Here is a 20,899-nt window from a genome sequence, read left to right on the forward strand (position 1 = left end):
ACATCTCCGTATTAGCAATTTCTGCAAGGCAGAGATTATAGGGAGTGGTAGTTTCTTTTATCAGTCCATCTGATTTAGTTGGAGAACACGGAGAAGCTGTGTGCATTGCAACCCTTCCTTCAGATCTCTGAAAAAGATCCTGAAGGATGGGTCTGCGTGTTCCAAATGCTGTCTATTTTTTTCCACTTGTATCAGTTGATCAATTAAAAGATAACTCGTCTCTTCTTAAAGCTTGCCTTGATTAAACTGCCACATCCACAGTGAGCCACAACTTTGTAATTTCAGCCTTTGCCATTCGGGACACCACACCCTTATTTTCTTTCAGCTGCCCGAGTTAAAGTTACTTTCCACCATCTCACTTTGTGACAAGTTCTCCCTTCAGGATTTCGAGGCAGAGCTGTCCTTCCTCAGTGGGGCTGTAGCCAGAAGGGCAAACAGTTCTCCCTAAGCTCAAATCAAACTGTGCTCAAAACCCGATGAAGCAGTTGAGCCTGCAGTTTGCTTTTCAGCTCATTCTGTTCCCATCTCCTCAGATTTCACTACAGACCCTATTGGTAGCCAAAGTATTTATTTTGTGGCCTGTCATATGCAATTCAAATGATCAATTTAAGGATTGGTTTTATACTCCTCAGTCAAATCACCCTGGTTTCAGGGACACGGCGTACAGCTTTGTATTCTTTCAAAGGGAATTTTCCCGGAGCAGGTAAGTCACTGTCTTCTTTGTAGCAATTGCAGTTTTCTGTCAGTTTGAATGTACCTCCTTCCTCCTGGTCCCCAGCTCCTCTCAGAGCTTTGCATACACGTCACTGGTAGCTTCTCTACGGGAACCTTTTGGGCACTGCTGGCCATACAGTCAATACACAGAAGAGGAGTATGGGTCCCTTCCCAGCTGCCCTATGGCTATACCGCCTTCCCACCTCTTTCTGATGACAGAAGAAAAGTGCCTCTTGCTAAGAATAAACTTCTGCGCTCAGGGCTTGTGGTCCAGCTGCTACCCTGAGAACACGGCTGCAGGGCCTTCTGCCTCTTCCCTTAAGTGGTCAAGCAGGGGGCTTTACTGGCAACCATGATGTCCCCTTGTGCAGCAGCTACAAAAATGGAGAGACCAGCTTCTACTAGCTCTGACTGTCCTTCTGCCAGCACTTGACCAAGCTGACTGTAGTGGTTTCTGTGGTAGAGCTATGCTAAGGAATAAATGGTTGGAAAACACCTTAGGCCAACGCGTTGACTGGTTTGTGCATTTTAAGTTAAAACACATACTGGAGAAGAGCAAGACTGATTTTTTTTTTTTAAGGCCACTATTTCTCTTCCTACAGGAGAGGTGATCATGCGTAAGGAGGCTTTATTACAAAATCAGGATTCATATTAGTGAGCTTTAGTTAAAAACTTTGTGTCATCAGACTATCTAAAGGGGCTCTACATATGCCATTTAAGGCTTTCCCTTGTTGGGTAGCAAGGTGTGCAGCCATTGTGTGTGTAAAAGGATGAACAGAAATATAGCAGAAAATTTATCATTAACAATTAGGAACATAAATTGGTTAGGAATATTGAAATATTGACTTGTCTGGGTTTCAACTACTACGTTACGCTCTCTCATTTCTTCTGTTTTTACAAAGAATATGCGGAGAACTTGCAAGAGCCATCATGTAACGGGTTTGTTTTGCAACTACTTAAGAGCACGTTTTGCAACTAAAATTCTTCTAGTAATGCTCCATAAAACTAACTTTTCATAAGAAGAGGGATTTTAAGACTTAAAAATGTTGCTGTAGTAACTTTTTTTTTCTTTTAGTATTAAACTAGTAATGTGGAAGCTTGTAGAATTTTCTGAAATCAGGTTTAAGACACAGGGTACATTTACACTCATGAGGAATAAACACCCATGAAAATCCTAAAAATATCAACTTTAAGGAAGATATGCCTGAGGTGCAAAGTGCAGGTAATTTGAGAACTTCTACAAATGTTTAAGAAACTTCAGATTGATGGTTCACTGTAATTTTTCATCATATGATTTATTACTAAATAATGTTGTTAATATCAGTAGTAGACCTTTCATCAATTACAATGTATGGTTTTCATGCTGAGTGCAATGGAGGTGGTTTCTATAGTATCTTTTATATAACGTATATTATTTCTATGGTGGCATCCAGAAATCTGCTATGGCAATTTAACAGTTCAGGCACAAAATTTCCTACTTTTTCCCTTTGCATTCTGGTTGGTAATAATTATTTTGTATGTGATTCACTAAAAAAAATAGTTGTGAATATTGTAAAGCTTGGATTAATTTTGATTTTAAAAGAACAGTGTCTGTTGGTTGTCTGTGATGTAAAAGAAATTAAAAATACACATGAAGCTCATTTTCAGAAGCTAACTGGTATTGCCAGTGAAACTATAACCTGATCAATATTTGTTTAGTCTGAGAACTTTGGTGCTATATGGGTGTTTTCTACATGATGACAGAAAGAAGGAAAATCACTGGATGCAAGACATAGGGGAAACTGATACGTGAATATGGCTGTCTCCTTTTGCGCCTGCAGGTAATGTTGCATGCCTCAGGACTTTGCTTACAGTACAAGGTGTTCTCCTTCAGTACTAAATCTGCCAGCTCAGTAAATCCCAGACACGCTTAATTATCCTGTTCATTTTTCTGGAATAGGGGAATTGGGAGAGGCACCTGGATCCTTCATGTGCTGCAAATTCACCTGCACGATTTATGTTGGTTGCTGCCGAGGAGACTCTTTTCCCTCAGCATCCTTCACTGATTGCTCACTTGGCGTTTGGTCCCTGTTTAGAAGGCGTAGTCCTACATCCTCCTGGAAGTGCTGTTATGGCTGGAGCACAGTCCTATTGAAACTGAGCTGTTGAGAGACGTATTATCACCTCTGTGTTAGGGACTGAGGACACAATGCCAAGCGAAAGTAAATTTGAGTCCTTGACCCATTGGTACTAGTGGCTGAACTGGCAATAAAATAAAATGACAGTTCATGTTTTAATGGCAGTTTAAGCCAAGAGTTACTGGTCTCTGTTCACTTTTAAAATTATCTCTCTCTGACATACTGGGGAATAGAATAATAACCCAAAGACAATCTGTAGGTTACAAAGCTGGATTCAGTTGCCTGCTAATTGTGTTGTTATCTTTATTCCTCATCACAATCTTTCTCAATGTGCTGGGGGCTTGCAATATTCATCATGATGGTTGCAATAGGAGCCTCAAAGCCACTCTCTCAAACCTTCACACCTTTCTCATAAATCAGAAATTTAAGAGGGCAATTTAGTATATATATATATATTTTTTTCATTCTGGACTATCCCAGAGCCATTGTAAAATGATGGCTGTCTTGGACAGGGCCAGTTTCATGGCCTCCAGGGTGGAGAGGTGACAGGGTCATGGACAATTGACATAGACCGTGATGTATTTTAGACAGTGCACATGGCAGCTTTCCATCCTTATGTCTTGCATACTCTGCTAGTAATCTTTATTTCATGTGGAGATAAAGCATTTTCATTTATCTGACTACTTTAATTTAAATAGTTGGAGAATTTGTCATCAGGGACAAAGACATCCTTGTATACTGGTGAAAGAAATTTATGATCTTTCCTCCTTTCTCATTGAAATCCCAATCCTTGCAGTCTTGTGGTGAACATTAGCTTTATTACTGACTTCACTGAGCATAGAGATTAGATCCTGAAAGAACTGAAAGATACAGGAAGAATATGGATTATTCTTGTAAGAGAATATTGCTCAGGCTTTCTCCTTTAGGTGCTATTTCTGCCTCAGGAAATGAAAAATAAACAAGGTAAAGCCCCACTAGCAGCAGTGCCAGTTATCTATTGACACAGTTGTTCTTCCTAGATGGTTTAAGAGACATTTGGAACCACTTCCGAACAACAAAAAGTTACTTTTCATGTAAGATGAGACAAGGCTATGTTTGGTGTAACTTTTTCTTTGATGGGGGTAAATGTTTGGACTAAACTAAAGTTGGCATTACATCTCATCTGATAGCTGTCTGTGTGGTACAGTTGAAACAGAGTGGCTAGTTTCCATTGAGGCGACTTGTACAGATAACAAAGTAATTAATAGTTGATGAGATTAAAAAAAAAATAAAAGAAAAATGAACTAGAAAATTATTAATTATTTTCTTCAATACTGGTTCTTCTCTACGCTGAGACGTGCTAATGTGACTCAGTCTGCTAGCACCTTCCTTCATGCAGTCATCACAAGCCTTACCTACCTGGCTTGTTTCATAGCAGCAGTAGTGACGTTACCATTATCCCAGCCCTAGGTATGCTGAGAAGAGCCAAAGAGCTTGCCCAGTGTCTTATAGACTAAGGAAGACTAAGGCTGAGGAAATAAATGGAATCTTCTTGTCCCACTATCTTGATCTAGAAAATCTTCTGTGACTTTTCACACTTCAGAAAAAGAAATCTACAATTATTGCTTAAGACAGCATAATACTTTCTACCATTGGATATTTTCATACCCAACCTTATGCATTCTCTTTGTGATGCTCTAAACTGGGAAACCATCCCAGTTTAGACTAAATCTCATGCTTTGCAAGTGTAGTAGTGCTGTACTGCAGCCTGCTTCCTCTTATAGCCACCAGCATAGCAAACCTTTTTTCTCCTCAATATTATATGAAGATAACCGAGGCCATTCCTCTTGTTTGGCCTGATGAGACATCATGTAATAAAATGAAAACTGGAAAATTGTAGTACAGCATGGAAGGAGTATTCCGTATGCATTTGGAATGTGCGTTTTCAACCTGAATCACCTAATGCAAGTCATACATTATATAATATCACCTAATTTAGACTCAATACATTTTTTTTTTTAAATAACAAATTGTTTCCTGTTGGCCTGTGGTAATTGTCACATACAATAATCCAATACTGTTGCAATGATTCTGCATTATAATTTTGAACTCTACATTGTCCTTATATTTAAGGAGTATGAAATAATTCACAGATGGAGTACTTTGTGAAGGAGTCTCAGGGTCAATACTCTACACCTCAGGCTAAACTTATGCTTCCAACCTTGGCTTACAATGCCTGTTTTTTGAGTTTGCTATCAGATATATTCATGTGAGAGCATACGTCTTTGTGTCTGTGTACGATGGTATGAATCAAAACTGAACTTTGTAAGGAAAGACTATGGAAATATTATATTTTTTGTTTTTATTTCTCTGTGATGCATTTGCCTATGTGTTCTAAAGAAAAAAATATTTTAAAAGAAAAGAACACTAGTATGATTCCTTTATTAATTAAGTTACATTTTCCTTGTTTTGCTCTTGATAGGTGACTTGAAAGATAAAAAATTTTAGAAGACTCTTGCTGATATCTTTATGCAAAAAGGAAGATTTAGGCTGCTGGTTGCTAGGCATTTGATATAAATAAGCATTAAGTGAAATAGATCTGTGAAGCCCCATTAAAGTTGAAGATCTGATCTACAGAGTTTTAAAGTGATTTAACTAGCAGTGTTCTCTTATCTCAGTTGCTTAGTTTTCATCATGTCGGTAACAGTAAATTTCTTGAGTTCTCTCTATAGTTTTGGTGAGAGAGAAAGAATGAATTAGTAAATATTAAAAAAAAAATAAGAATAGAACACTCTTCTCTTTTTTTAATGTCCCTTTTATATCCCCACCCATAGTATCTCTCCACAATCTTTCTCTGTATAGATCACCGTTAGTATCAAAGAAATGAGTGAGCAAGATATTTTAAATATATGCTTAGGAGTTGAATACAGTGAAAAAGAATCATTGTTAAAATACATGTGATTAGCCACGCCAAATCCCAACACAACAACAAGGCAGACCTGCTGCACATCAGTGTAGTATGAGGAAGGTGCCTAGCCTGCCATATTCTTCACCGATGTCTGTGATGCTTTAATTTTAACACTGATTTTGCAGACAGTCTAGGTATGTGGATTCCTCCCATCTTTCATGTCATCGAATAGAATTTTTTCCCCAAGTTTTGTCTGTAATTACACACCTAAAAGGCTGGAGGTTGGTGGTTCTCTGAAGGACTGTAATCTACCGTTTTGAAACTAAAACCAGAATTCTTTTCTTCAGCTATTCCTTTGCGGGTCTTCCTCTTACAGCTCGCATTGTCAAATGTTTCCCCTACCTTAGTAATTTAAATGATGCAGAGAACAGAATCCTACTGCTGTACTCTGTAGAAATCACCATGGAAATCAAAAAGTGATGCTTTAATGTCCTAATGAATAATGGTGAGGAGCAGAACAAAACTGAATCCATCCAGTCTGACAACAGAGGCTGTGCCGCAACCTCACCTTTCAAGAAGAGTAAGCAGATACTTTCCTGTGTCGTATCACGTGAATGTTGTTTTTAGTCACAAGGCAATATAATTTTTCTTTTATTAATGCTATGTTTAATATATGCTTGCAAAAATGTTTCCTTCTGTATTTTAAGCTTTGACAAAAGTAAGACTGATTGTGTGAGGTGGTGTTTGGAAATCTAGAAAACATATTTAAACCAAAACTGTTCTCATCTCCCTTAAATGTACTACCATTTAAGCTATGCATTTAGCAACTGTGGTACATTGTGAAGACGGTAAGTTCATGCAGTTCTGCATGTATATCTGTTTATGTTTAAAAAAACAATTCTTTTAACCCATTAATCCCATTTTGAAGCTTCTTATGACTTCATACTGTGCACCAGTATCAGTGTGAATTTATTGTTTAAAACCAGTAACCTCCTCAAAAACCCTTACATATAGAACTTCACTTTTAGATTTTCATTTTTTTTTTCATTTCATAGAACTTCGATCTATTATGAAAGGGGCTTTCTACCCTTTCAGATTACTTTTTATCAGGGTATGGAGTCCTGTCGTAGTCCTGCTTCTGTTTTCTTTGTCTTAGGTAGTAGAGCACATTAAATTTTTTGCTGTCAACTCAAATATGTGGTTACTGCATGAAATGTGGTAAGATATTTTTCAATATTATTTCCTCACTGTTATTAATTACAACTTCTCTAGCTCAGATGTAATACCTGTGTGTTTGTTCCTAATCCACTGCAACACAAAGAACAAAGGGTTTTGTAAACCATTCCTGAAATACTTCAGATGAACACTTTTTGCTTAATATCGCAAAGAATAGGCAGCGTTTGCACACTGGTTTGCATCCCAGCCCCATTCTCACAACCGACAGGCTTGGTGTGCAAATTTACTAAAATGTGCTAACGTTCACAATATTCATTTAATTGTAGCCTTAGTTATCTACCAATAAATAGCTGAGACCTTAATTGGACTAAGAAAAAACCAAGGAGTCCTTTGTTAAGTTGAGTCATAGTTTCGGTCCCCTTTGAATTTGATTCTCAAATATTTGTGTGGTAGGTTGCTCATTACCTTGTCTCAGTAGCTGCTAAACTTCCTTTTTCTTTCCTGAAGATGTGCGATTATTCTTTTTATGTTCATCTGAATGCAGTGCCTGCAAAACGTAACATGTTTTAAAAATGCAGCCTGGATTTCAGAATGACCATAACCTCTCAAGAAGGATTCTTGTATGTCAGTATAGCATTCAATAGTGAAATAGTTTGTTTTAAAGAAGTCTTTGCTAACAACAGGGAAAACGAATCTGTTTAGATACTATTTCTTCATGTCCCAACATATTTTTTACTCGGAATGACCCTAAATTAGGGGGATGTGATGGAACACACAAGGGAGCTCTAACACGTATTTTGTTCCTTTTTCATTGTGTCGTGTTCCCCCCTCCGCCCCAACCAAAGGAAAAAAAATAATAATAAATTAGCAGTATGCTTTATTAGTTGGCTTTTCCTCTTTATTACATAGAGCTCCCTAGCTGAAATCTGAGGAGAGACCAGCACTTTGACCTCAGCTTCATTATGTTGGCTTATAAAAATACAGAAATCTATCACCGTTTCTGAAGAGATTAGTAATAATGAGCAGGTGCAATATGTGACAAACTACCTCACCCACAATTAAAATACACTTAGGTGCTCTTGAGTTACCGATGCTCTAGCTGCTTATTCTGTTTCAATGGGCAGTATGGTATGCTTTTGGGTGGTTCTCTGTGTTCAATGTATCACTCGTATAATTTTGAACATGCTTTAACTTGTCATTGATACACTGATATCTTGAGCTGTAACCGGAGATTTGTCCTAGCCCATCTCTTGTCCCCACCCAAAAATTCCATAGGGCTCCTGACATACAGTGTCAGATTAAAATTAGATGGCTGAAATGGTTATCGCTATCAGCCACCTACCCCGTCCCTCTGATACCCATCATTGTCCCAAGGCTGGTGTGGCTGATCCGCATGTCAGCCACATCAGTTTCCAGTGCAGCGTCTTCAGATAAGCCACAGGCAGAAGTAATGTCTGGAAGAGCTCTAGGCTTGAGCTAATGTGTTAGGATTTTGGGGTGTGGTTTAGAGATCAAGTGCTGCTCGGCTCTCAGATATGAGGCATATTTTGTTGGTAAAGTCAGCTTCACCCAGCAGTGGTCCCCCAAGCCCTGGTCACACGTTTACACGCGCATGGCAGGTTGTCATCCAGAGGTGTGCGGGTGCAGCTGGTGCCAGTGCTTCCGTGTGAACCAGCTCTTTCTGAAAACTTGTTTTTAGAAAGAGGCGAGGATGGCTAACATCTCCGAGTCCGCTGTGCCAGCAGGGTGCCAGGCTGCACAGCTCCATGCAAGCCAGGTGTGCAGATGTCCCCGGCAAAGACAAACCCTCGCTGTCACGCCTGGAAGCTCTGGCACTCCCCTTCCACCCTGGGCTCCCTGCTCCCATCCCTCCCCACCGCTGCCCCTCCGCTCCCTCACCTGGGGGTGCCAGGGGGACAGCCAGATTAAAACAGACTGCTAAAAATACCCTTAATTTCAATCTCTCTGCCCAGAAAAGTGGCTGTTCATGGGTGGGAGCAGCAGCTGATGGTGGGGGACGGCTGTGCCCCCCTGGCTGGCAGAAGGGCCTGCCCAAAGTGTGTGGTTATGGGGAGGCAGCCCTTGAGTTCATTTATGTTGCTTCTCACAGCTGCTGTGTCATCGTGACCTGGGATTGTGAATGAGCAACTGTTTATGTAATGACAAGCTTGTGTCTATTAGGTGCTTTTTCACTTATTCATGCAGTGTATTTGCAAATTTGAATGCGGTTGTGGGAAGGGAAGATGTTTGCTTTGGTTTTCTTGCCATAAAGCTTCCCAAGATACTGCATGACGTATGTATAGACTCAGCACCGTCTAGTGTCACATCAGTCATGTGTTTGTGTTTAAACCAGAAATGTACTGTCAGGAATTATTACTTTTTTTCTACAACAGCAGAAAAATTTATATGGTAGGGATTTTTTTGGGACATCTATATTGGTGTTTTCTGTATTATCTACTTCGTAAGCACTTTGACCAGGGAAATCGTGAAGTAATCTTGGTTAAAGACTATTTAGCTGCTATATGGTCAAATACATTGCTGATGCTTAAATGGTATGGCATAAATGTAGTGTGAAAGAATCTTTGTTAAAATTATGCTGCTTAGCTTGCTAAATGAGGCACTCTCAAACAATAAAACAATGAATTTCCTCTTTGCTGTGTGGTCACAATTCTTCCCATTTGTCTGTCTGTCCTGCGCACTCAGTGTTGGCAGCACTGTAGGCAAAAGAGGAGCTTCTGATGGCAATAGCAGTGTCACTACTTCATGGCACGGATACCTGGAAGTGAAACTGAAAAAGGGTATGAGAGCCTGGTGGGGCAGAGCTCACCCCGTTCCCCACTACAGTTACTCTGCCTGTTCCCCTGCTGTCACAGTATGGTTTGGGCTGTTGTTCTGGCAGTGATATCATCAGAGCCTCGCTGCGTCTCTGTCTTTTTAGTTATTTGGGAGCATTGCCAGAAACTCTCCTGACACAGACAGTGGAAAGATGAGTGTAATTTTATTTATTTATTTATTTTTTACCAGTTTATGTTTCCATAAGAGCAGAGCAGAATTTCCTGGGACAAAGGAAAGGCACTTCTGTAGCCTGAGGCTGTTCTTCCTGCTCAGCATCAAAAACCTGCTGTATGCAGTGCACATGGGAGGGATTCGCTGAGACTTTTATAGTGGAAAATGTTAGGCAGTCCTAGTGACTACCAGCTCCACTCTAACATATAGGTGCATATAGGTGGGAGTCTGTATACATTTGTAATGCAATACATATTTGGGAAGGAGTGCTAATGGAAATGGGCTGGAGGAGAAGGCATGAGGTAGAAGAGAAGAATTTTCTAACACGAAAAGCATATTACATAGTTGAAAAGGCTAAGCCACAAAAATCCAGCCTTCTGGGAAAGGTACTAATGTGAATGACATTTGTTTTAGAACAAGCTGAGTAAGAACTGAAGAATTAAATAATGATTGGTATCAGGCAGTATTAGTTTGTAAAAACCATTGCCTGCACTGCCAGATATAAGAATTGAGGGAAATCTATTTGGCCGTACCATATATATTATTTTGTTTATAACTTTTAAGTGAACATTCAGGCACAATTATCTGAGTCAGACCCTTCTTAGGTAACTGGACTTTTCTTAAAGGGAAATTGCTTTTAAATATGAAGACTAACTGTGACAAGAAGTTTATGACAGGAACCTGCAAATCTCTGCTGGTGTGGATCGTGGAACATGTTAATGGAAAAACACCCACAACTAATAACAGTCTTCACAGTATGTAATAAAAATCTTGTCATTAGTGAGCACTGCACAATTCGAATACTGTTGAGAAATGAAGAGAGAACTCTTTTGTCCATTAAAATCTGCAGTTCACTTTCCATTGGAAGCTCTGTAACCGTCCTGCCTCTTGGCACATAGTAAATACATATATTTCTCTGGTATTTTCAGCCCAGTACACATAGGAAGATGTGGAAAAAATGTCGTCATCGCTATGAGATTGGTATCTTCTGAACAGCCATCGGAAACACGGCATACTCTCGTCTGCATTGTACATTACTTACGTGGAAAATCAAGTCTTTAGGTGTGTTTGCAGAACTCCACTTACTTCAGTAACGCTACACGATTGTAGGTGAGGATGGCATTTATTCTGCATTTCAGTGCCTCCTCAGATCTCAGTGGAAACAGTTCGTGCCTTACAGGAGCCACAGTCTGAAGTAATCTGACCTAATTTAATCACAGAGAACATAAAGACAGCACTTTTTCCCGTAAACCAATTTTCCCAGCCCCCATGTGTTGAAGTAACTGTTGTGTCCTCACCTGGGCCCGTTTTGAGGCTTGTAATCAAAGCTTAGCAATGCATCTGTGAAGTGACATGCTTTGGTTCCTATTTCTCTTGATTCGAAGATTGTGATGTTCCCTGGTAAGATGGTCTAGTCTTGAACTATTTGCTATGCAGAAGACATTCCAAAAATAGAACAAGAAGCTGCTACAGTAACACAATTTTTATTTGATATTCTTCTGTGTATGCAGCACTCCACAAACCTGGCGAGTGATACTGCTTGTGATTATTAAAGATTTTTAAGATAAAAACCAGCTAAGTTAATTTTAAAATATTTACCATAATTCAGGAATTCTTTGAATTATGATTAAGAAGAACCATAAAGTTAAGAAAATCTCATTTGCATGTACCCATTTCTTCTCCTCTCCAGTTGCCCGTGATAATGACATTGTGCTTGACAAAAATTACAAGGTACACGTTTAATGTATTTTTAATCGTCTCTTCATGTAATTTCACAACTGAAAACGAGAGTGTCATTAGCTGAGTCACCAATGCACCTTCCACGTACTCGACTGGGAAAAGTTTGTTAAAACGTATAGAGATATCTGGGGCCGGCAGCCGGGCCCGTCCCACCGCCTCAGCCAGAAGCGGCACAGCCCGGGCACGGGGGCTGGGGCCTGGGCCCATGGGCGGGCCCGGCTGGTGGGGGGCCATGGCTGGGCAGGGCAGGGCTGTGGGGAGCTGGAGCCGGGCCCTGCTGTGGCCTTGCTGGGGCTCAGCCTGGTGGCCCAGGGCTTGCATGGGGTCCTGGGCCTGGGCAGGGTTGGGGGATACGTGTCCCTAAGCGGAGTAATGCCGGGCATGTGATGCCAAGAGGGGGGGGGATGTTGCTACAGGTGCTTTGTGGATGGAGGAGGTGATGGGCTGCTTTGGTGAGGGTTCGAAGGAGGCAGTATGCCAGCAGGGAGCAGGGAAAATACTTGAATTTTTCTCAAAAGTTCTGGAGTTTCAGGGCTATATGGACGTAAACTGGCAGGTGATTGTGAGTTCAGGAAAACAGAGCTGGTAGAAGGGCAGCCACCCACCATCCGCACATGTATTTCAGAACAAACAGGCTTATGCCAAAGCTGAAGCAGATCTTAGGCTCTACGCTATAAAAACTGCTAAAACAGAACATTATTAAAGCATTGCCAAGGCCATGTCTGAATTATTGTACAGGGAAAATATGAGGATTAGAAATAAAAACTGCACTGAGACCATGGATTAGCATTGCAATGAACTTGAGCCTTAAAATGGATATGATCAAGTGTGTCTGCTGTAGTATACTTTGTTTGTTTGTTTGTTTTTTATAATTGACTGTAATGAAAATAGGATCTGATCCTGTATAAGTAAGAAATGGACATTAAGATTGTTGATAAAATATCAAAAGCATATTATTTCCAAGGGGGGAGGGGAGACTACAAGGGAAAAATTTGAGCCAAGCTACAGATTTATATGTACTCAGAATAAAATGAGGGTATTTGCATGTTATTTGCAAGTATTTTTGCAGCATTCTGTTACTGTCTCGCTGTTTTATGAAAAGATAAATGAAAAATAAAACAAAAGTTTATCCCTGAAGAATGCAATAAACAAACCTTTCCTTTATTTGCAAGTACTGGCAAAGACTGACTAATTGGCTAAGCCTAATGGTCCAAGATCACCTTGGAGAGGGGTTGTCAGTTTGAGATGAGCACTGTGATGGAGCTGATGGCTTTTCCGTCTTGAACAGACCTACTCAGGGGAGCTGCTGATCCCCACCACGAGGCTGTGGAGGCTCACTGCGTAGGCAGGATGGTGACTGAGTGATAGCCAGGCTCTTGAATTTTGTGTAGATGCAAAAAAGTTTCCAGTGCTAGTGAAGTCTTCTCATAATGCCTTTAATGGACTCTAGAAAGAGGTCTTTCTGTTTGTTTTCACACAAGACACAGGTATGTATGGGGAAGACTGATCACAAGTGAAGACTGATCCCATTGAAAAATCTCAAAATCTCAAAATAAAGGAGTTACTCCAGTTGTCACCATGATGTCTAATGTAATTTTGTTTGGGCTGTCAATTAAGATAAGCCTAATCAAATGTCCTAATGTCCATGAAGTGATGAACTGAATAGCAGATTTTGCTACTAGTACATAAGAATATATTTTCTTCCTTTAGGTACTGTCATAAATAGTAAATAGTTAAACTGCATTGTTTCAGGCTTTGCCTTAAGAAGATGGAAAGATAATTGCTGGATAAGCAACGGACTGAAAGAGGGTTGAAGCTCAGCAGATGAAACTGGTTTTGAACCAGTAACAATCTTTCAATCACTCTGGTTTTAAGGTTGTAATCTCCTCTGGGCAGAGAACACTTATTCTACATTTTGTGCTGCTCTGTGAACAGACTTTTCTGTCCTGTATGAGGCTTTGGGCAGGGAGGACAGACCTTTGACTGTGCCTTACAGCTCTGTTTCTTATTCTACATAAGCTGATCTGCTTTCATTTTTTGCTGGTATTCTGCTTGGCATTCTTTTTATGAAGTGTTTTTTTGTTTTGTAAAGACCTTTTTATCCCTCCCTTCCCTGCACCAATGGAGTTTTATTAGATCGTATGGCAGCCTGCCATCTTCCCTATTAACAAAGCTTTTTCCCAAATAAACATGTTCCTTGTGTACACTGCCTCCTATTTCTGATTTATTTCCCATTCTAAAGCTACAATCTACAATATTAAAAATAATATGCAGACAGATGTTTATCAGAGGTTGAACAGGGTTTTATTGTATTACTCTGGTATTTGTGGTTTATATTACTTTAATCTCTGGTAAAGTGTGCACCTCCCACCCTCCCCAATTTACTTTTGCCTCTTATTACCATTATAGCAGGTGATGATGCCCTTTAAACACGTTTTCTTTCAGGTTGTTATGTGTTGAAATTGTAACAGCAGTATGAAGAAATGTGATGACATATTTAAAATGAAGTTCTTATTTAAGAAATTAAAAATTAGGCCTTTATTCTAGAAATCCAGATTGACCTGGAGGCAGGGATTTTCACCTTTGATTTACATTACTCCAATAGGGTATTTGATCACCCTCTGCTGGCTGTACTGCCAGGGTTGCTACCAATTCACTGGATTGTCGGAGAGCGCCTTTACACACTGGTCTAGTCCCAGACATCATTTAGGATTTGATTTTATTTGTTTGAACTGTGTTGCTGCAGTTTAGTGGTAACAATTTTAGATCACTGGCTGTGCATATACTTTTTTTTATTATTATTATTTGAATGGACGGAATAGAATTATGCCCCTGAGTCAGATAATCATCTCAGACCTGTTAAATAAAGAGCTGTGACATGCATCATAACAGTGGCCTAAAACACCATATTTTTTCAATATGACATTTCGTAGCTTTTTTTTTTTTTTTGGCCTGTGGTTGGACTTACATTACAAAAACAAACAGCACTTAGCTATAATTAAAAATGCCCTGCAGTAAGTGGAATGACAAAACAATAGGAATGCTGCTCATATGTATGAAGTCAAGTGTAAATGAAGTCTAAAAGAATTAAGTTGAACGCAAAGATAAAATTATATTGTTGGATAGGCACAGAAAGTGTAAAGTACTCATACACTATACAGCAGATCTTGCATTTCACAATAAAAAAAACGATCAGAGGATTTTTTTTGGTATCATGAGGCAAATTTCATCTGTTAGTGTTTCAGCTGAAACATAACCTTCAATTAATGCTTTTAAATGCATATATTCATATATTAATGGGTATTGGCATGTAGAGAGTTTATACACACAAGCATCTACCTTGAACATGTGAGCAGCAATGTACTTGTTTATACTAAATGCATACAGTTTACAAAAATAGGAGACAAAAATAAGTTTACAAAAATAAGAGTATTCTTAGTATTCATTTTTTCCAAGGGAGTCTGGTTCTACCTTGAAGTATGTTCATTAAAACTTTATTTTGAAGAATCAGTACCTTGGCAAGATGCATTTTAAAATTATGCTGCAGACACAATTATAAATGCAGTAAGCCATAATTATAAGGAGGGCTGTGTTTTTCAGCTTCCAGTAGCTGTCATCTGCTTCAGGTTTAGCTGTAGTCAGAGCCTTGCTGACCAACCGACTGATGTTTCAGTAATTGCCACTTGAAAATGAAGAGGAAAACTGCCTAGCTTTGAAATGTTATTTATGAAAGAGCGATCGTGCTGGCTTGTTTTCAGAGCTGGAGCTCTTCCCCCTCCTCTTGTCTAGACAAGCCAAGTACACGACTTTGTATTGATAAGAGGTCTCTGGTGTGTCATTAGGCACATCAGTCTAGTCTGGACTGGTCTGGATTTCCCTGACAGTGTTTGGAGGTCATTCCTGGTATTTTGGTACAGAGCTCTGCAGGTTTATTTACTAACATCCACTTTGACAATACTCTTAGTATTTGCTTTCTACTATCTGCATCACGCTGACTTTGACCTACCTTGATTTAGAAGAAAGGGTTCATTCTGGTTTTAGGAAAAAAAGCACACATTGTTTGAACACATTTACTATGCAAACTACTTTAAGGTATTGAATTTGAGTTTACAAGTCACAAATACCTAATGGTAGCTATGTTCCCTGTTTGTAAGTGTCTGTATTTTTCACTGAATAATCTGTTTAATTCATTTATTCCATTCCTATAGTGCATTTTTCCTTTGTGTATTTCTTTCAGACTGCAGTAGAACATGATTATGCAGGTTAAGGTTTGTACTGCCGAGTCCTTCATTAGGTATTAAGTTTTGCTAGATGGCATATGAAGTCTACATTGCCATTAACATCGGTATTTGTGTCACTGTATGTCAACAGTCCTTTTCCTAATTCAATTTAAAGGAACCATAACTACAGAGAAATCCTTTTTCAGATGCTTACAAAGGTTTCATCGGATAGTTCCAGACTTAGAACATGGACAATGCTGTCTTGTGTTGTCCTATGTGTAATGTCAACTAACTGCCATGGTGAGAGGGAGCATCTATCACTGCTCCCTTAAGCTACTCCTTACAACTGCTTCTGGGCTTCATCAGGGTCTCGTGTACCTATTTTGGCTTTTCCCAGTTCTGAGATGTTCCATCACAGTCTTCTTGTCTGCCTTCTTTGGGAATGGAGCTTTTCTGTCGACCAAGCTTCTACAGACAGACACAGTGGGCTCCTCTTTGGAAATATTTGTATTTTGTATTTTTCAAGACTGAGCAGCAACCCCTGGGGTCTTAGTTCCACTTTTGGGAAAACTCCACTCTTCAGAGCCTCCATGCAACATAGACATTGTCAAAAACTGGCACTCTCTTGGATTTAGGTGCTTTTTGTTATCAGAGGTGATTGGTTTTGAAGCTGATTGTTGTAGCAATTGAGTTGCTTTTGAATTAGGTGTGTGTTGTGGGTTGGTCCTGCTAAGCACCTGCACAGCCCCTCGATCCCTGTCCCATTCAGCTGCAGGATACGGGGGAGACCAGGAAGAGTAAAAGCAAAAAAAAACCACAACAGTTTTGTAAGTGAAGGAAAGAGGGAAAAAGAGAAAGCTTTGAGGCTGTGGAAGCACTGCTTAGCAATAGCCAGAATGCTGGTGTGTTATCAACGCTGTTTTGATCACAGATACAAAAAACAGCACCGCAGGGGCTGCTGTGAAGAAAGTTAACTCCATCCCAGTCAGGCCCAGTACAGCGCGATAGCGTGGCTTTCTTGGCAAATAGATTTGGAGTGAGATAACAAGGCGAGGTCATTTTGAGACTGAGCATTTTACAATCAACCAAGAATTCCTGTGGCATAGAGAGCAACTATCCAGTCGCTGCAGGGGACAAGGTCTGATGAGTCTTTTTTTCTTTTTTTATTCACCTTGTTAATGGCAATGTTCATGTGTCTGAGGGAAGGAGCATCTAGCTGTAAAATTTTGCAAGAAAAATAGATTTTCAGTCTGTTTTTGAATCCAGTTTTCAATGCAGTCTGTGAGCTGGGACAGAAAAAAAAGATTGAAAATTCTTTCCTCTGGTTAGACCTCTTATAGTAATGTTAGTTAAAATACTGCATTTTAAGACTTTAATAGAGCTACTAAAAATTTACTGCTTCATTTGGTCTTTTGTCTGAACACCATGTAATCTGGTGGCAAATAGAAACCCAAAGTTCTTAGCTTTAATTGCTTCTGAGTTGACATCTTACATTATAAAATGCTTAAGCATTTTATATCAGTCATGGGGGAAATGTGGAAAGCTTTACATTAGGACTCAACATGAAGACATGGGAAAGAATTAAAAAATTGTGGCCAAAGTAACATGCCATGTGTTCTAGCTTCAAGCAATATGGTGTTTGATATTTCTCTTTCAAATAGAAGCAGCGTGTTCCTTTACTGCTGTAATTTTCAGAACATCTCAGGATTTTATGGTAACTTTATAAAGTTTCTGCCGTTTGCGTTATTTAAAATATCTGCAAAGTTTGAACCCTTTCAAGCCAACTTTTCATATCTTCTAAAGCAGCTTTACGCTTTTCTTGTTCCAGTTTCTTACTTTCTGAATTTGCAAACAAACTGAGTCCTGTGTGCTGTAATTATCAGATTGTTATTATTGAGACCGATCTTTTAAGTCTCCTTTGCAAAAGTAACTGTTAATAGCCTTCGGAGTTCCTTGGGTTTCAAAGGCTTACACTCTTTGGTCAAGCCCTTAAATGGCTCTTCAGTTCTTAGTTATTGCAGAAGAGGAGAAGGTGACAGGGAAAAATATTTTGCTTGTACAATATTTGATTGTACAATTTATTCTGAATAGTTTGTAAATCTTGAGGAGTTATTTAGGCAAATACTTACTGATTTTTAGGTGCAGTTTGACCAAGTGTGATAGAAAGATATATTTTAAATGCACGGGAAATGCTTGTTTTTCTGATGTAGCACTTTATAGCTTTTATTTGTATTCTTAAGTAGCATTTTATATGTTGCACATGTTGATGCATATATTTTACTGCAGAAGCTCCTTTTTGGTGTGTGTACCAAGATATCATGAATAGTTGTGATGAAAAGTTTTCTGAGTGAAGTCTGCAAATCACTCTTACCTAAAAGGCAAATATGCTACAAAAAATGGTTCCATTCCCTTTTCCGATTTATTTTCCTCCCCTTCACTATTACCGTGCTTATGTTGCATGTCAAATACATGTGGGTAAAAGTCACGCCTCAATAACTGTTCTAGTTTTTTTTTTTAGAATGATAGCTCCTGTCGTCTCAACTCAGAGCAAGTCCAGTCCTTGTGCTGTTCAGATTAATGGGAAATCTCTTGTTGATACTGTTGAAGATGAACAAATGCTATGTCTTTGCTGGGAAGCATAAGAGATCATCTCTCTTAGAAACAGCCAACCCAAACTGCAGCCCTAGGGAAGCCCAAATTTCAGAGAATGGCACTAAATGGCATTAAATAAAATACTTGTATTTCTTGGTTTTAGTTCCAGCTACTTTGCCATTGCTTCTGAATGAGAATCACCAGAATTTTTCAGCATGCTGAAAGCGTAATCATTAAATTATAATTTGTCTAGATATAATATGTCTTCTATGTGTGTAGTGTATTTATCTTTGGAACAAGCCCAGTGAAAAAGCTTTTTATAATAGTGTTTATATTTCTGGGAATATGTCTTGATTATATTTCAAATGCTTACTATTAAGCTTTGTTTCTAGAGGTGACATTTAAATGATCGGTTTAGCTGAAGGGCAATGGAATTTTAATTATTGACCAAGTAGATACTCTTGGTATATAATGCCATATTTAAATACTGAGATATTACCATATCAGACAGAGGACAAGTAAGTCAGACTGAAACCATGACTGACTGGGCTCTGAAAATTAAATAAAAACATCCTAGATGACTAGGCACTAGGCTACAATTCCTATAAAGAGCTACCACTGGTTAGCACTTACTGAATCTTTATCAGTAAACAGAAGGCCAAGGATGGAGGTTGTCCACCCAGGTCATCCAGAAGTGGGTACCTCTCCTGTCGGTGTAAAATTTGAGTGGGACACGATGTAAGGAGTTTTTCCTTGACGTTGTTTTTTGAAGAGATGGAGGTAAGTCCAGTGTGGCATCGTACACAGGATTAGTTAGGCTGCCTGCATCCTTTTGCACAAAAGGAGAAAGGGAGAGAAGTTAGAAGGAGCTTGAGTTAACAATGTTTTTGTTTAAATACCTGGTCTCAGAGGAATTCTTCCTCATGGCTGAACCACATTTAGTGGAAATTATTAATTTCTTTTTAATGAACAAAATGTAAAATGTACCACATGCCTGTGTATAGCATCCAGACGCTGTATAGAGGTTTTAGAAGTTTACTGACTTTGTAAAGCAAACTGGCATGTGGGAGTTCAATGTGCAGACATTGAGTACATGATTGTAATTAGTTGGGAGACTGGCAGATTGGCTTTGGGAAGGTAGTTAAGGAATAATTGTCTGTGTCTGGACAGGATTGTTGCTTCTTACAAACTACACTATTGCCTTACAGCTGGTGCTGTTTTATATTGCACAAGACTTTTTTTTTTTTTAATGTGGGATAATGATTATATTTATTCATAGTGCTGTCTTGCCCCAAATATGCAAGGTGCTACACAAACATATCTGAAAATAGTCTTTGTCCTAAGTGAACTAATTGTGATCAACATGAACTAGCAAAATTATTGCCTGTTTTTTAAGAAGTTGAGTTTCCCCAAAAGAGAAGTCTGGTTTATTAGGAGATTGATTCTAGTGATCTGAAGTCTATCACACATAGTCAGATATAATTTATGCTTGCAGTGCTTACAAATACTACATTATTTACTTGGGTGATGAAGTATCAAAGACCTATCCACCATGATAGCATCTACTTAAAAACATCAGTTGCTTTTAATATCAGTTATTCTAGCTAGTGAAGAAGGTAAGCACTGATTTCCTGACAAATTTTTGATTTGCTTTCCTTTTTGCCTTTCAGAGTGCAAATTCACCTGCGCCAGTGGTAAATGCTTGTATCTTGGTTCATTGATTTGTAACCAACAGAATGACTGTGGGGATAACAGTGATGAAGAGAACTGTCTGCTTGTAACCGAGCATCCACCTCCAGGCATCTTTAGCTGTGAGTACTTGCTCTTCGTGTGCATCAGTGAGTGTACGTATGTGGAATATGTCTGTTACCTCAGAAATCAGCGTGTTCAGGAACTTGGTCTGCTGTTTGATCTCTGGGGGGGGATGAGACAGAGGAAGTAAACACTGTTTTTTTCTGAACCAGCAGTGCTATATAATATGCTTTCTTTAGGTTTCTATATCTGGAAAGTTGTAGTCATGTGGAGGGAAGTGGAGGAGTTTGTGCTGCAGGTATGAGGTTGCAATAGTATGGATTGTATGCGGCTTCTGAAAAAGAAAGCATAATATTGGAAGTGATTAAAAGTGTTCCTCAAGTTTCTAAAAAATGTTCTGTGCTTTGTGTGTGTGTAGTATTTATATAATATTGAGACTATTAAGAAAGTTGTAATCTTTCTAGTCATCATTTCTATGAACCAAATATGTTTTGTTAGTGTTGATATCAGCATCATTTGGAAGGTCACAGAGCTTTTGTGGATATATATTTAAAATAGCTTTAGTTGTCATTCTTTGGTGTATAAATATCTCAGACAGAGTGACAGAGTTTATCACCTGAATTACTCTCTTAGTACATTACCCTCTGTGATGGACACTGAAGTCAAGTTTTGATTTTGTTCTTGCATCTTCTGCA

General features: G+C 39.0%; 1 protein-coding gene across 5 annotated transcripts in view; it reads left to right on the forward strand.

Annotated features, from left to right (window-relative positions):
* The window catches only part of LDLRAD4 (low density lipoprotein receptor class A domain containing 4), a 291,353-nt gene that overhangs the window by 121,847 nt on the left and 148,607 nt on the right, over positions 1 to 20,899 (forward strand). For 4 of the 5 annotated variants that reach the window (XR_014580824.1, XM_083827164.1, XM_083827162.1 and 1 more), the window contains one exon: positions 20,123 to 20,263. The exons of the other annotated variant lie outside the window; for it this stretch is intronic. Coding sequence is in view for 3 of the 4 variants with exons in the window: in XM_083827164.1 (XP_083683290.1) it covers positions 20,123 to 20,263 (141 nt within the window). In the remaining variant the exon portion in view is untranslated. The remainder of the gene's footprint in view (positions 1 to 20,122; positions 20,264 to 20,899) is intronic. 5 annotated transcript variants of the gene reach the window in all.

The sequence above is a fragment of the Anser anser genome, assembly GCF_964211835.1.
Source record: "Anser anser genome assembly, chromosome: 2".
NCBI lineage: Eukaryota > Metazoa > Chordata > Aves > Anseriformes > Anatidae > Anser > Anser anser.